The following is a 15,317-nucleotide window of genomic DNA, read 5'->3' on the forward strand; positions in this document are numbered from 1 at the left end:
GATCTTTATCTAAAGATAAAGTAGCCCAATGTTTCATAATTATGTCACGTATATTCCGTGCTTGGCGACTATATGTGGAAATAAACAATGGACATTCCTCACCATATGCTAAAGGTGGTTTACTTTTTGGTCTCTTTTGCTTTCTTGAGAGTACTGGTCTATCCATGGACTCAGCTGACTCAAACGCTTCTTGGATATCTATCTGGGTATATCCTCTTTCCAGAAATCTATTTGTCAGTTCCTTCGATTGTACAATAAAACTCTCATCATTTGTGCACAATCTGCGCAATCTCAAAAATTGCGCTTTGGGAATGCTTTTAACCAATGACCGTGGGTGACAGCTCTTGGCAGAGAGCAATGTATTCCTGGAATTTGGTTTGCGGAATATTTGTGATTGAATTGTCATGTCATGATCGATGTAGAGGAGGAGATCTAGGAAACTAATACAATTAATATTCTGTTCATGGACAAATCTGATATTTAAATCATTATTATTTAATGTGTTAACAAAAGAATTCAACGACGATTCATCTCCGTCCCATATCATTATGAATTGCTGCCATTTTTTTAAAAACTTTTTTTATTATTATTATTATTTATTTATTTAAGTAACTGGCGCCCGGCCGGAGTCATAGCGGGCCGCACAGAGAGGCCAGGGCCGTATGTTGTGCAGCCCTGATCTAGATGGATTTTCTAGCATTCTATTAACTGACTTGGAAGGGTCTGTTCAATTCTCTCAAATACCTTTTGAAATTGGTTTATTTTTTCTTGTGGAACTGAATTTAAATGTAGATCCCATAGGAAAATATCTTAGTTTATTTTTTATTTGCTTTACTGTATGTTGACCAAATTGTAATAAAATCTGAACTGCTTCAGATCAGTGTGCAATAGAGCCACGAGGACCTCTACTGGCAGAACTGAGAAACAGATTTTTCTGATTAGGTGCAACCCTCTCATTTTAATTGTTCAGGCTAGTAGTTTAAGTCAATCCTAAGTGTCCATGTTATATTTATTTGATGAAACAGGGTTCCTAAAATTATCCATTGGTCGCTAGTTACTTTTGGGAACCAGTATTGGAACATATAGGCGGTCGAGAAGACCTTCAAAATGTTCTGAAAACACCTCTCCCCTGCAGTGCATGGCTTTTTCTATCACTATGGAACGCTGATCCTTTATATCTCTATATTGTGATTTTGAAAGATATTCTGCAAGTATATGTATATAGATATATAGATATATAGATAGATAGATTGATGAACAGAGCTAGTTCTGGTCCACTCTTAAGGACAAACTATCATGTAATAAAAAATAAGATTGAGTGCTATATTTAGTTAGCAGTCTTTTGCCATAAGGCATTTTACGGCAGTGGAAGACTGCTTGGTAAATACAGTATGAGCCGAAAGCTAAAGTACTGGTAATGCATGTTTCTGAGTATTGTCCACTTTACAAAAATGTGTGGGGGATCCGGTGTAATTGGGATTACAACTTTATTTGATTGATTATCACGTGTATTACTGCTGTGAAGTGCTATATACATGAATGGCGCTATATAAATAAAGATATACTTGCATACAAACATACTTACATTTGTCACTGATATGGTTCGCTTTACTTTTGAAAAACCTACCCACGCAGCCCCAGATACTGTTTTATTTTAACATGAAGTTGTGCTTTCTGTCTGCAGTCTGGCTACTTCTCCAGTATGTTCAGCGGCTCCTGGAAAGAGTCCAGTATGAATGTTATAGAGCTGGAGATTCCTGACCACAATATTGACGTGGAAGGTAAGTGATTTATGTATATAAAACATCCACTGTATTGAAGTGATGAAATGAAATAGCTGGTAGTTGGGATATTCATTTGAAATGGTTAAGTAGTTTAATCTGCTGTTGTCGTCCTGTTAAAATTGCATCGTTCCATGTATTAGAGCAGGAGCGCAAACTGGGGGCTGCAAGATTATTTTTTTGGGGGGGAAGGGGGGCGCGGCGGTTACAGAAGCCCTGCGCTCTTCCCCAAAGCATTTAAATTAAATGGCGGGGGACTGCCTCTGTAAGTCACTTACCTTGATTCAGCTGGCCTCGGGCGACGTGGCGTCATTTGATGCCGACACAAAGGTAAGGGGGGCGCGAGAACTGGCGGAGAGCAGGGAGGCGCAGCACCAAAACTTTGCGCACCCCTGTATTAGAGGCTTACAGTCTGAATAATTTGCCAGTTGCAAAGTAGTTATTGAGTGTCTGATTTTTATAATCCCCCCTCGCCCCCCCTCCCCCCCCTGTTGACAGTCTTGGGAGACCCCCCTTCACACCTCGCGAGCCCCCTCCTCTAGTCTATCTGTCTCTCTCTTACCCTTCTCTCCATCTTCTCCTCCCCGCTCATCCCTCTTACACTCCCTCTTACTCCACCCCTCCCCCCACTGTCACTCAATTACCCCTATCTCTCTATCCCACTCCCTCAATCCCCTCCCCCTCACACTCATTACCTCCTCCTCCCGACCCCCGGCCACACACACACCCCCCCATACAATTTCGCCTGCCCCTCCCCCCCCACAATACCCACACTGTAATCCTCCCCAACAAAGTACATACAACACTACCCCCTCAAATACATGCAGCATTACCCCCCCAAATACATGCAACACTACCCCCCAAATACATGCAGCACTACCCCCCCAAATATATCCACACTATCCCCCCAAATATATCCACACTACCCCCCAAATATATCCACACTACCCCCCAAATACTGCAGAACTACCCCCCAAATATATCCATACAATCCCCCCAAATATATCCACACTACCCCCCCACATATATCCACACTATCCCCTCAAATATATCCACACCACCCCCCAAATATAGCCACACTACCCCCCAAATATAGCCACACTACCCCCCAAATATAGCCACACTACCCCCCCCCATTACATGCCACACTACCCCCCGCCCCCCACCCCCCAAATACATACACAGCTTAAAATAAATAAATACATACAACACTACCACCACCCCTATGGCTGGTCCTCTGTAAGGATTCTCTTGTGTAGACAATAGATGGCACTAGTGCCACTAATTTGTTTATTTTTTTTTCTCTCTGCTCTGCTAGATCTGCCCTTTTCATTTACATCTGAGAAGGCAGTAATTTATTTCTGAAAAATGTATTCTCTGAATATGCAAAGAAAAGAAAATGCATGTTATATCATATAATTGAGACTTTGTTTGTTGCTGTACAAATCACAATAGGAAAGGCATTATTAATGGAGCAGCATGAGTTATTGCAGCCTTCAAAACAAATGCTGCCCTTACCTTCTCTCTTACTTAAAAGCTATTGTCTTAAACTCTTTATATGTTCTTTTAGCTTTGCAGGTTGCATTTGGCTCGCTGTATAGAGATGATGTCTTAATAAAACCCAGCCGAGTTATTGCTATTCTAGCAGCAGCCTGCATGCTGCAGCTGGTAAGTATTTCGGGATCCTGGAGAGTCCATGCTGCTTTGGGATTACATGTAGTCTTGGTTAATTAATTACAAAGAAAACTAATAAATTGCTGGATTTAAATTTGTTGGTCAGGCAGATACTTCTGGCTGCAGATGCTTGCAGCACAGGCACTATTAGGCCGTGATTATACCGAAAAACGGCGTCGTTGCACGGCTCAAAAACAAAATGCAGAGATCCAATTAAAGTTAACATACCTGGAGCGGTGTCAGCGCCACCACCTGGAGCTGCAGGGCGGACGACTGGTAAGGAGGCAGAGGAATTTGTTATTGGCAGGTGACGATCGCATCACGTGAGCTGTTCAGCCAATGAGGGCGAAACGCTCACGGCCTCGCCTCGCCTCCTCTCCTGTATCCCTCACAGCCGAGGCTCCTTGATTGAGATGCCACCTGGCGGCAGCGCAGGGTGACGTCACAGGATAGCACTGCAGCTCTTAGTATAATCGAGGCCTACGTGGAGATTCAGTGTAGTGCTCTGACAAGATTCTTCACAAGGCCCTCTTGGTTCTGCTTCTATAATTTCAAACCCACCATTCTTTTCTGTTTTCCATTTCAACTCCCTAGGTTGGTAGAAGCAGTTGTGAAAATTATGGTGGGGGATAAATGGGTACACACTGGTGCAACCCAGTCTTGGGCTTACTTACTAATAAGCCCATCAATGTATCACTCATTTGCAGCCTCATTCTACCCTTCTTCAGTTATAGAAATATGGGAGTTGTTAGCAGATTAGAACCACTTTGCCCACCTAATCTGCACATTTTCCAAAGACGAAATGTTAGATTTTTTTGGTTCTTGGCATTAGACTTCAATGAAGTGTTTTTCTTTGAGATGAGAATTATTGCGTTCAATTTTATTTTTGGTCCTGGTCCCTAAAGACCCTTCGTGGGTTATCTCGCCTTTAACGCTTGTAGTAAGTGTATAAGGAGAGTGTACAGGCATACCCCGCTTTAAGTACACTCACTTTAAGTACACTCGCGAGTAAGTACATATCGCACAATAGGCAAACGGCAGCTCACGCATGCGCCTGTCATCACATCCTGAACAGCAATACCGGCTCCCTACCTGTACCGAAGCTGTGCGCAAGCGGGGAGACTATAGAGCCTGTTACAAATGGGTTATTTACATCAGTTATGCACGTATAGGACGATTGTAGCACAGTACATGCATCAATAAGTGGGAAAAGGGAGTGCTTCACTTTAAGTACATTTTCGCTTTACATACATGCTCCGGTCCCATTGCGTATGTTAATGCGGGGTATGCCTGTATACATTTTAAAGCCTCGCTCTTTAAGCTCTCTACCAATGTAGGTTAAATCCGTCAAATTTTTGGAATTGTCTTTACATTTACATTAAGAAGAAAATGCACACACAGCACACCAGGGATCAGTATTAAAAAGTAACAATTTAATATCTGGTCAAATGACCGCACATATGATAACCAATATATAACTACATAACACAATTACAAGAATGAAATAAAAAGATAATGCACAACAATTACATAAAATGCCAGATCCCTCCCCACGAGGATAATTGACTGACACTAGCTCAGGCCTGCACAACTCCAGTCCTCAAGGACCGCAAACAGGCCAGGTTTTCAGGATATCCCTACTTCAGCACAGCTGGCTCAATTAGTGGCTCAGTCATACTGAGCCACTAATTGAGCCAGCTGTGCTGAAGTAGGGATATCCTGAAAATCTGGCCTGTTTGCGGCCCTCGAGCACTGGAGTTGTGCAGGCCTGAGCTAGCTTCTATGAAGCCTACACCACAAATCAAATTCGTCTGAAAAACATTCACATAAAGTGTTCAGCCACAGCAAAGATGATTACAAATGCCACAATGAGGGGGACAGATACTAACCACAAGCGGCAGAGCGAGTAGCCGTGACTGGCGCTGATAATGCATCCGGACTGCACCAGCACTCGTCAGAACTCTCCTCCTGCTCTACATGAGAATAGAGCAGAGCTAGAGAGACCCTGGAGTGAACAGCCCTGTCTGAGAGCTGCTGCAACCTGATTACCAGCCCTCAGGAGTACAACTCAAGGGACCTGACTGACCGGGTAACAGACAGGCTTCCCTGAGTGGAGCTGAAAGTGGATCAGCAGTCTACCAGACTAAAGGAGTTAGGTCACGAGAGGCTGCTCAACGAGCTCACCCATTGGCTGGGACCAAGGAACCAGGAAGCGCGAGTGGAGGAGTGTTCTGCTGAGTGCAGGTGCAGTCCGGACGCATTATCAGCGCCAGCCACGGCTACCCGCTCTGCAGCTTGTGGTTAGTTTCTGTCCCCCTCATTGCGGCTCTTATAATCATCGTTGCTGTGGATTAACACTTTGTGAATGTTTTTCAGATGAATTTGATTTGTGGTGTAGGCTTCATAGAAGCTAGTGTCTGTCCATTATCCTCATGGGGGAGGGATCTGGCTTTTTTTGTAATTGTTGTGTATTATCTTTTATTTCATTCTTGTAATTGTGTTATTCAGTTATATATTGGTTATCAATACAGAAAAAACAGAAATGCGCTATACAATATAAACTAATCAAATAGAAGGATGCACATATATTACCGTCTGAACAGATAATGTCTAATACTCTCCCTGCAGCTGGCCCAGACTCTCACCCAGAGAGATAAAGTCACAGTAGATAGCAAAACGACCTATAGCGCACAGGAGAGAAAAAAACAAAACATAGTGTAATCTGTAAACACTAATTGCATATTCCTGCTATAAAGAAATGCACTTACAGGATATCGAATCAATTCGTGCAAAAAGCAGATGGTATCAGCCGAGTATACTCTTCAGATAATCCACAATTCCAATTCCTTGTAGACTGTTGAGCTGTATTATGCTCTCAATTGGATATGATAAAAAGGATAAGGAAAAGAAAGAAAGAGAGACAGCGCTCTCAAGTGCAAACAATTTATTAAGCTAAAACAGCAAGGATATATCCGTGATAGTGGAGCCCCACTCTAGCTCTCTCCTGCAGGAAACACTCACACCGTTTCCTGAACGGACGCCCTGCGTCCTTTCCTCACGGTGTCACAGTCCTCAGATAGTCCGTGTGATGTTTGGGAGATCCACAGATCTCTCTCTGCCGGTGTCTCCACACACACTGACTCTTCTGATCACCCTACTAGTTTTGCCGTAGGTTTCGTCAGGGGCACGTGTGGAGAGTAAGGTGAAGCCGTGAGAGACTGAGTGGCCACATCTGAAAACTCCCCTGCTATCCTTTGAGGAAATCTCGCGAGACATGAGGAGAAGCATCACGTGATCAGAAGCGTCGGTGTGTGTGGAGACACCGGCAGAGAGAGACGCGGGTCGCCTCTCCTAACAGCTGTGGATCTCCCAAACATCACACGGACTATCTGAGGACTGTGACACCGTGAGGAAAGGACTGTCACGCTGCGCTCACCACAAACAGGACTAAAGACCGCGGGGCTGAGGTGGGGATGGAAAGACACCAACCCCCAACCACGCAGTCCAGTCCGGAATGCGTAGTTCAAGTCGTATAGCGTAGTAGGGTTGGAGAGATCAGGGTACTTGCCGTGGTTCAGTGTTGGAGAGTGGAGGATGGTAGAATGGTCAAGGGACGAAGCCGGGGTCAAGTGTTGGAGAGTGTGGGAATCCGTAGAACAGCCAAAGTTCAGGACAGGAGAGAACAGACAGGTCAAGGAAAGCAGGGTACAAGGCACAATGAAACAGCAGCAGTGAGCACGATGCATAAACAGGAGTTTATGCTCAGCAGGGGAGAACAGACAGGAGTAGGTAGATATAGGGAGAAGGATCCAATTACCTTGCAGGGGTGTGATCTGATCCTCCAATGGCACCAGGAAGGTAAGTGGCTGAAACAGCATTCAGGTGAGGCATTCCTGGGTTCTCCCTTGATTGGGTGCCGGGCGACCCGCGCGCGTATGCGATGCGCGGCGCGGAGCGCTGACGTCACACGGGCGCGTGGCCGAGATTCCTCCCTGTGGGAAATGCCGACGGCAAACCTTAGAGCGTGCGCGCACCGGCTTGACAGTGCCGCGGGTGAGTGGCTTTGCCGTGTGACGCGTCAGCCGGGCGGGATCCAGCGGCGGCTGTGGCGGCGCTTACAAGGACGCAGGGCGTACATTCAGGAAATGGTGTGTGTGTTTCATGCCGGAGAGAGCTGGAGTGGGGCTCCACTATCACGGATATATCCTTGCTGTTTTAGCTTAACAAATTGTTTGTACTTGAGAGCGCTGTCTCTCTTTCTTTCTTTCCTTCTTTCTTTCTTTCTTTTCCTTATACTTTTTATCATATCCAATTGAGAGCATAATACAGCTCAACAGTCTACAAGGAATTGGAATTGTGGATTATCTGAAGAGTATACTCGGCTGATACCATCTGCTTTTTGCACGAATTGATTCGATATCCTGTAAGTGCATTTCTTTATAGCAGGAATATGCAATTAGTGTTTACAGATTACACTATGTTTTGTTTTTTTTCTCTCCTGTGTGCTATAGGTCGTTTTGCTATATATTGGTTATCATATGTGCAGTCATTTGACCAGATATTAAATTGTTACTTTTTAATACTGATCCCTGGTGCGCTTTGTGCATGTTCTTTTTTTTTTTTTTTTTTTTTTTTCTTTTTGAGATACCCTTTGGGGGACCTCAATTTTCGGAGTGTTTGGGGAATTGCTCCAACATACAGTACACAGCTGCAAGGGGATCTTTCCAGTTGAATCAATAGGAAAGCCTGAGCGTGTATTTCTTGTGTTTCACCTTTAGATTTACATTGTAGCATTGTGTGTACATTGGCACCTTCAAAATAAGTAATAATCTTTGTATCTCATAAAGGAGCAACCTTCCCTTACGTCCTCACTTTTTGGGTGTTTGGTATGGTTCAGAATCAGAACCAGGAGCTAATCCGAAGCCTACCAGCACCTACGATTTGGCAAATTAACTTTATAATGTAATTCAAATGTAAAATAGAAATTAATGATGGCCAGCTTTGTCATCCAATAGGAGGCTGTGATGTCCTGCCCTAATATTGGCCCGTGGGACTGAGGATGACGTGTTTTTATTTTGATTTCTCAAAAGGGAGTAAGAATAGCGCCACATGTAAAGGTACATTCCTCAGGAACTGAATGGCCCTAGGAACTGAGCATAGTGCTGTACAGATTAAGGAGAAACAAATGTGGGGGACTACTGTTTCAATATTTCTAAATTGGTATATGAAAGCTGATTCTATCATATCTTCGCTTCATTCGAGGCTCGTGCAGCAAGGACTTTAACTTTAAAGCAGCAATCCTACCTAACAATAAATACATTTTTCTTTTATTTTTTATCTTTCCCAAATTGAATTTACCTAATCTCATCGGTGGTATCCTGATATCCTAGGATCCCTGGTAGCCATGATTGTAGTCTGCTGCTATATTTGTAGTGTTTCAATTGTGTTCAAAACCGGCACAAAAACACAACAAATATTTTCGGAACCAGGAGGAATGTCCTTGGACACCGATGATCTCAAGGGCACCCTGGGTTCCGGTATGAATGAGGAAAAAAAGTTTAAAGGCAGGTGTGTTTTAACTACTCTGCCAAATGTTCATTTAGTACAAATAGTCCAAACGTCACGGGAGACCAGCACTATCGCACCAGAGATCAATTCGCCAGACAGAAACACAAGAGTTTATAAAATTAATTTATTGGAAAAAAATTATCCACAACTATACAAATAAAGATAACACATACCCAACCGGGGAAAACTGGGGATACCTTGCAGAGATTTCCCCTGTCCTTCACAGTGCCTACAGGGACTAGTTTTCAGACCTGAGACCGGCACTGGAGTTCTGAATCTGCAACTGGAACTCATAACCAGAGCTGGAGCTCACAAGGTGTCTCACTCCCACCTTATGGCACAACATTGAAACATTCAAGGCCAGGTGCTGTCAATATGCCCCAGTCCCTGATTGGTGGGTTGAAATGCTTCATAACTTTAGTTACAGGGAGCGGTCACAGACAACTTTTGTAACATTCCTCTTGAAAACAAAAATTAACCCCTTTTCCCTGAAGTGCTGGAATCAGGCTAAGACATATGTCTATACTCTAGACAGATACAGCTGAACCCCGTTATAATGCGGTGCTCAGGGTCCACATAATGAGACCGCATTATAACCGGGATCGCGTTATAACCGGGAGCGCGAAATGGCCGCCGCGATCAGGAAGAGGGGTTCCGTGAGGACTTACCTGGCATCTGCAGCTCTCTCTTCACTGCAGCTTTCTCCTCTCCCTGCTTCATCCCTGCTTTCAGATGTTTTTAAATCGGGAGCCACGCTCAGACCGCGTTATAAGCGAATCCGCATTGTAGCGGATCGCGCTATAACAGGGTTGAGCTATATATATATGTGTATGTATGTATGTATGTATATGTATATGTATGTATGTATGTATGTATATGTATATATGTATATATGTATATATATATGTATATATATGTATATATATATATATACAGGCAGTCCTCGTTTTACAACGAATGGCTTATCCAACGCTATGCAATGTATACCTATGTTCATTTTTACAACGCCAAAACGGCTTATCCAACGCTCTTACAACGCTTTGCAACGTTGTGTATGTGTGTATATATGTACACATTCACATAAACAACGTTGCAAAGCGTCGTAAGAGCGTATATATATAATATTATACTTTATATTATATTATACTATATAATATATTATGTATTATGTTATATTATATATATATAATACAGTATATACACTATATAATTTATGTGTGTGCTGAATATCTTGTTGCCTGCATAAAATATTTGGTGTATTTTAGTGTTAAAAATGCCTTCAGGAACGGAACCTTTCATTTAAACAGTGTTCCTATGGGAAAACGTGTTTCGCTTTACAACGTTTCGCTATCCAACGCCATTTTGAGTAACACATTGTGTCGGATAACCGAGGACTGCCTGTATATATATATATATATATATATCTCATAATACAAATGTATTATTGACAGGTAGGGGTAATGAAGGTCTTGACCTTTATTAAAAGCACACACTTTTACCCATACAGTCACCTTATATCTGATTTATTTTAGGATGGTTTAATTCAGCAGTGTGGGGAAACAATGAAAGAGACTATCAGCGTGCAAACCGTTTGCAGCTACTCCACTGCCGCGGGCGTTTATGGATTAGACTCTGTGAAAAAAAAGTAAGTAATGTACGCTGACGTCTACATTGCCTTGACATTTAATGTTTTAGTACTAAAGATACAATTGTACTTGGCAATATATATTGGATTGGCAATATATATTGGAGTTGCAATAAAGGAAAAGCACCCAGCTATATAACCCTCTGTTTTTTTAATAATGCCTTCCAGATGTAAGTATTTGAAATGTAAGCCCCAAGGCCTAACTGCAAACCGGTATAAATGTCTTGCAAAATATAATACAATTCTTAAAGCTTATCAAGTATTCCTAATGTGTAACTGGTGCTTAAATTAGGAAAGGATATCATATACTTCCAAAGTTTTAGTGATGTTATCAACCAGATTTTTATATTTATCGCTATACACCATCCCGACTCTTGCTTTCTGTTCAAGGATGTCTTCTCTCTACCCTTTTTGTATCTAAAGCCATCTCCCGCCTTTAACCTTTCTCATTGACTGCCCCTCACCTCTGGAATGCCCCTTCCATCAATATCCCACTAGTACCCCCTCTATCCACCTTTAAGACCCACCTTAAAACACCTGCTTAAGGAAGCATATGAGTAGCTCCATGTCTGCTGATTTACACCTCATACATAAAACTTGCCCCCTTCCAGACACACTTGCTAGAATGTCCTCCTGTCTCTGTACGTTCTTCCTACTAACCAATTAGATTGTAAGCTGTTTGGAGCAGAGATTCTTTCCTAAATGTTATTTTTCCTGTTCACCATGGCAGTGGTCACCGTAGAGTTAACTATCCCCAGCTGAGTAGGACAGGAAATTGATTTCTTGCAGGTAGGCCATAAAAGGCCCCAACACTACCTGCAGGTAGTTTGTCCTGTCCTACAGCTAGGAGTCGAATTTATTTTTTATGAGGACTCGCTGGACTGTAATTATTGCAATCAAGCCAGGGGTTTCTCAGCCTCTCTTCCCTTTTAAGCTCCGTTCATCGTACCGTGGGTGGTAGCAAGATGGAGGCCCGTGCGACCGGGCAGAACCGCGGATGCGTCTTTGAACGCAGCAGGCAGACAGCAGGGATGTAGAGCAGATCAGAGCGCCGATAATATTTACCGCAGAGGCGTCTGAGAACACAACGCAGTGGGGGAGACAGACCGGCAAGGTGTCCCATGTAAGTGCATAGCACGCATACGTTCGAACATGCATGTGTGCACGAGAGCCAAGCACTCTGATTGGAACGATTGACACTTACGTCAGAGCGACGGCACACACAGCTGTGTGAAGGTATCTTGGAAGCAGCCGCTGCATGGAACGCTCACCAGACAGGAGAAATCATCTGAAAGAAGTTTGGAAGCCAGAATGGAAGCTGAAGGAAATAAATGGTCGCTTGCAAAAACTAAGCTAGTCCTTAGCTTAGTTTCGTAGAGAATAAAAAAGAGTTAATATCATGGAACTGAAAGATATATTTTTTCACCTTAGTGCTATGGTTATACAACCGGAAGAAGGAACTTCTAAGGGGGCGGTAGAATCCTTGCATCATGTGAAAAACCAGCGTTGGAAGCCAAGAAGCTTTGTGCAGACTGCCTTAAAGCAGCAGCAGGAGAGTCAAATGAACAAATGAATACGTTCCTATCATGGATGAAAGATACAGTAAAGCAGATTGTGGAGTCTGCGGTGCAACAAACAGTGAAACCAGCGCAAAAGAGAGCAAGGTCTCAGACCAGCCTGGATATAGACCAGCCTGGATATAGTGAGAGACTCCTCATCAGACGAATCAGAGATTATATATCACCAAGTGTTGGAAGGGGAGTGTGATTTGTCAGAGCAAGAAATGCAGGCTGAAGAATCACAGTTTAATTTAGAAATGGTGGTTCCTCTTATAAAGGCAATGAGAGAAACATTGGAATTAGAGGATACAGAAGAAGTTACTCAGAAATCAGATAAATTATTTGGGACAAAGCAGAAGAAAACCAGATGTTTTCCATTTCATCAAGTATTCAAAGATATGATACAAATGGAATTGTCACAGCTGGATAGAAAACTAAATATTCCCAGAAAGTTGAACAGTATGTATCCTTTTGAACAAGAGGTGGTAAAATACAGGGAAGTCGGTCCTAAAATTGATGCAGCAATTTCCAGATTTTAAAGAAAAACAACCATACCAGTCGAAGATGCAGCATCACTCAAAGATGTAATGTATAGGAAGAAGGATAGTGTTTTTAAGAAAGCATATGTGACAGCAGGTACAGCATACAAGCCGGCAATATCAACAACATCGGTATCAAGAGCAATGCGGAAATGGATTGCTAATATAGAAGAAGCATTGTAAAAAGGAGTTGAGAACTTCTAAAAGCATTGTCAGAAATCAAATGGGCAGCCGACTATGTAGCTGAAGTGTGGCTGGATGCGGTAAGACTGGCAGCCAAATCAATGGCCTTTACAGTAACGGCAAGAAGAGCGCCATGGCTCAGACACTCGATGGCAGACACAGCATCCAAAAACAGTTTATGTAATTTGCCCTTTAATTCTATTTGGGAATAAATTAGATGCAATTATAACCAAAGCGTCAGGATGTAACAGCACATTTTGACCACAAGAGTAGAAATAGAAGATACGTCCCTACATTCCAAAAGAGGGAAAGAACACAGTATAGGGAAGCAAGAACATATTGTCCTGGAAGACCGTTCTCAAGACAGATGTCATGGAGAGGCGGACAAAATAAGCTTTTTTTGTGGCGCCAGAGAGAGAGCGTCATTTCCCAGAGGGAAATTCTCATGCAGGTCAAGGGGTCTTGCAGTTGGGGTAAGACCTGAGCAGAATTCGAAGCAGCATGGACTTGATCAATAAAAGACAGGTGGGTAATGCAGATCCTTTATTTCGGGTACCACCTGGAGTTAAAGAATATAACAAGAAGTGATATATTCTTAAAGACAAAATATAAGCAGACAAAACAGAAAATAAAAACAAATGAGTTTTATCCTGAAAGAGTTATTACAGGCCAACATAATAACAAAGGTTCCTCAAAGACAGAGGAGAAAAGGGATCTATTCCAAGATCTATTTGGTGGAAAAAGCATCAGAGGTTTGCAGAGCAATATTGGATCTAGGAACTGTAAATACCTATTTACAGGTAAGAACATTCAAAATGATTTCACACATCCCTATAGCAAAGAGACATATAAAAAATTCCTCAGATTTGCAATAAATCAGGAACACCACCAATATACGGTGCTGCCATTTGGACTAGCAACATCACCCAGGACATTTACAAAGGTATTAGCTCCATTGATAGCAGAATTAAGAAAAAGGGGCGTAGAAATGTATCCATATCTAGACGATATTCTGATTAAACTCACAAAAACAAGAAAAACTCCTACAAGACAGAAACATAGTGGTGTCCTTTCTAGAACATCCTAGCTGGATCGTAAACATAGATAAAAGCAAACTAGTACCAACAGAGTCTTTTAAAATTCTTGGGAGTAGAATTTGACGCTGCAGAAGGAGAGGTGCAATTACCCTACTCAAGGGTCCAAGACAATGGATTCCAGACAAGAACGCTCAGAACAGCGAACATCTCTTCAGTAGCAGACTGTTTGGGACTCCTGGGAAAATTTACATCAACGCTAAATGTAGTAAAATGGGCAGGTCTACACATGATACCATTACAACAATTTTTTTTTACAGCAGTGGAACTGAGATCCCAAGGATGTAAAACGAGAAATATACATATAGCCACACACAAAGAAAGAACCAAGATTGTGGGAAAATGCCCAAAACCTATTAAAAGGACATATGTTACACCAGGTACAATGGGTAACTATCACTACAGACATAAGCAGCGCAGGTTGGGGAGCCCAGATCGGAGTCCTACTGGTACAACCAAAGAACAGCAGTTACCATCAAACATGCTGGAACTCAATGCAGTGCAGAAAGCACTAGAAGCATTACAAAGCCGGGTAAAGGATGGAAATATACAAATAAATTCCGACAACAGGGCCGTGGTAAAATATATAAGCAAGGAGGAACAAGGAGCAAAAAACTGATGAAACTAACATCAGAGATGCTATAATGGGCAGAAGTCTATGTTATAGATAACTGCCATACATATACCAGGGCCAGAAAATATTACAGCAAATTTTCTCAGTCGCATCCTAATTCACCCGGGAGAATGGTCATTAGACAACCAAGTATTCTGCAAATTGGTAAAACGTTGGGGGCAACCAGAAATAGATCTGATGACTACGCACCAAAACAGAAAGGTGGAAAATTATTGAGCAAGGCACTTTCATCCCAGTGCAAGGCACACAGATGCCCTCAGTTTCAAGTGGCAGTTCAAACTGGCATGTCTTTTCCCTCCAATTCCTCTAATCTCAAAGATAATGAGGAAGATCAAGACCGATCAAGCAGAGGTGATACTGGTGGTGCTATATTGGCCATGGAGACCATGGTTTGCCCATCTCATAAACATGGCAATAGCACACTGTGGCATCTACCAAATATCCGGGGACTGATACAACAGGACCAATTTATCACCCAGAGCCCAAACAATAGGCCTTGATGGCTTGGAGATTGAGTGGAAGGTATTAAGAGAAAATGGATCTTCTGATAGAACAATAAATGATATTTCTAATTAATCTAAAGAAATAAACATATTCTATAGTGCCAAATCGTGATATAATGGATCCTGTGAGTGCATTT

General features: G+C 42.5%; 1 protein-coding gene across 1 annotated transcript in view; it reads left to right on the top strand.

Annotated features, from left to right (window-relative positions):
• GMCL1 (germ cell-less 1, spermatogenesis associated) overlaps positions 1 to 15,317 on the top strand; it is a 126,228-nt gene that overhangs the window by 35,656 nt on the left and 75,255 nt on the right. The window contains exons 4-6 of the mRNA XM_075601326.1: positions 1,685 to 1,781; positions 3,352 to 3,449; positions 10,556 to 10,668. Coding sequence (XP_075457441.1) covers positions 1,685 to 1,781; positions 3,352 to 3,449; positions 10,556 to 10,668 — 308 coding nt within the window. The remainder of the gene's footprint in view (positions 1 to 1,684; positions 1,782 to 3,351; positions 3,450 to 10,555; positions 10,669 to 15,317) is intronic.

This window comes from Ascaphus truei, chromosome 5 (genome assembly GCF_040206685.1).
Source record: "Ascaphus truei isolate aAscTru1 chromosome 5, aAscTru1.hap1, whole genome shotgun sequence".
NCBI lineage: Eukaryota > Metazoa > Chordata > Amphibia > Anura > Ascaphidae > Ascaphus > Ascaphus truei.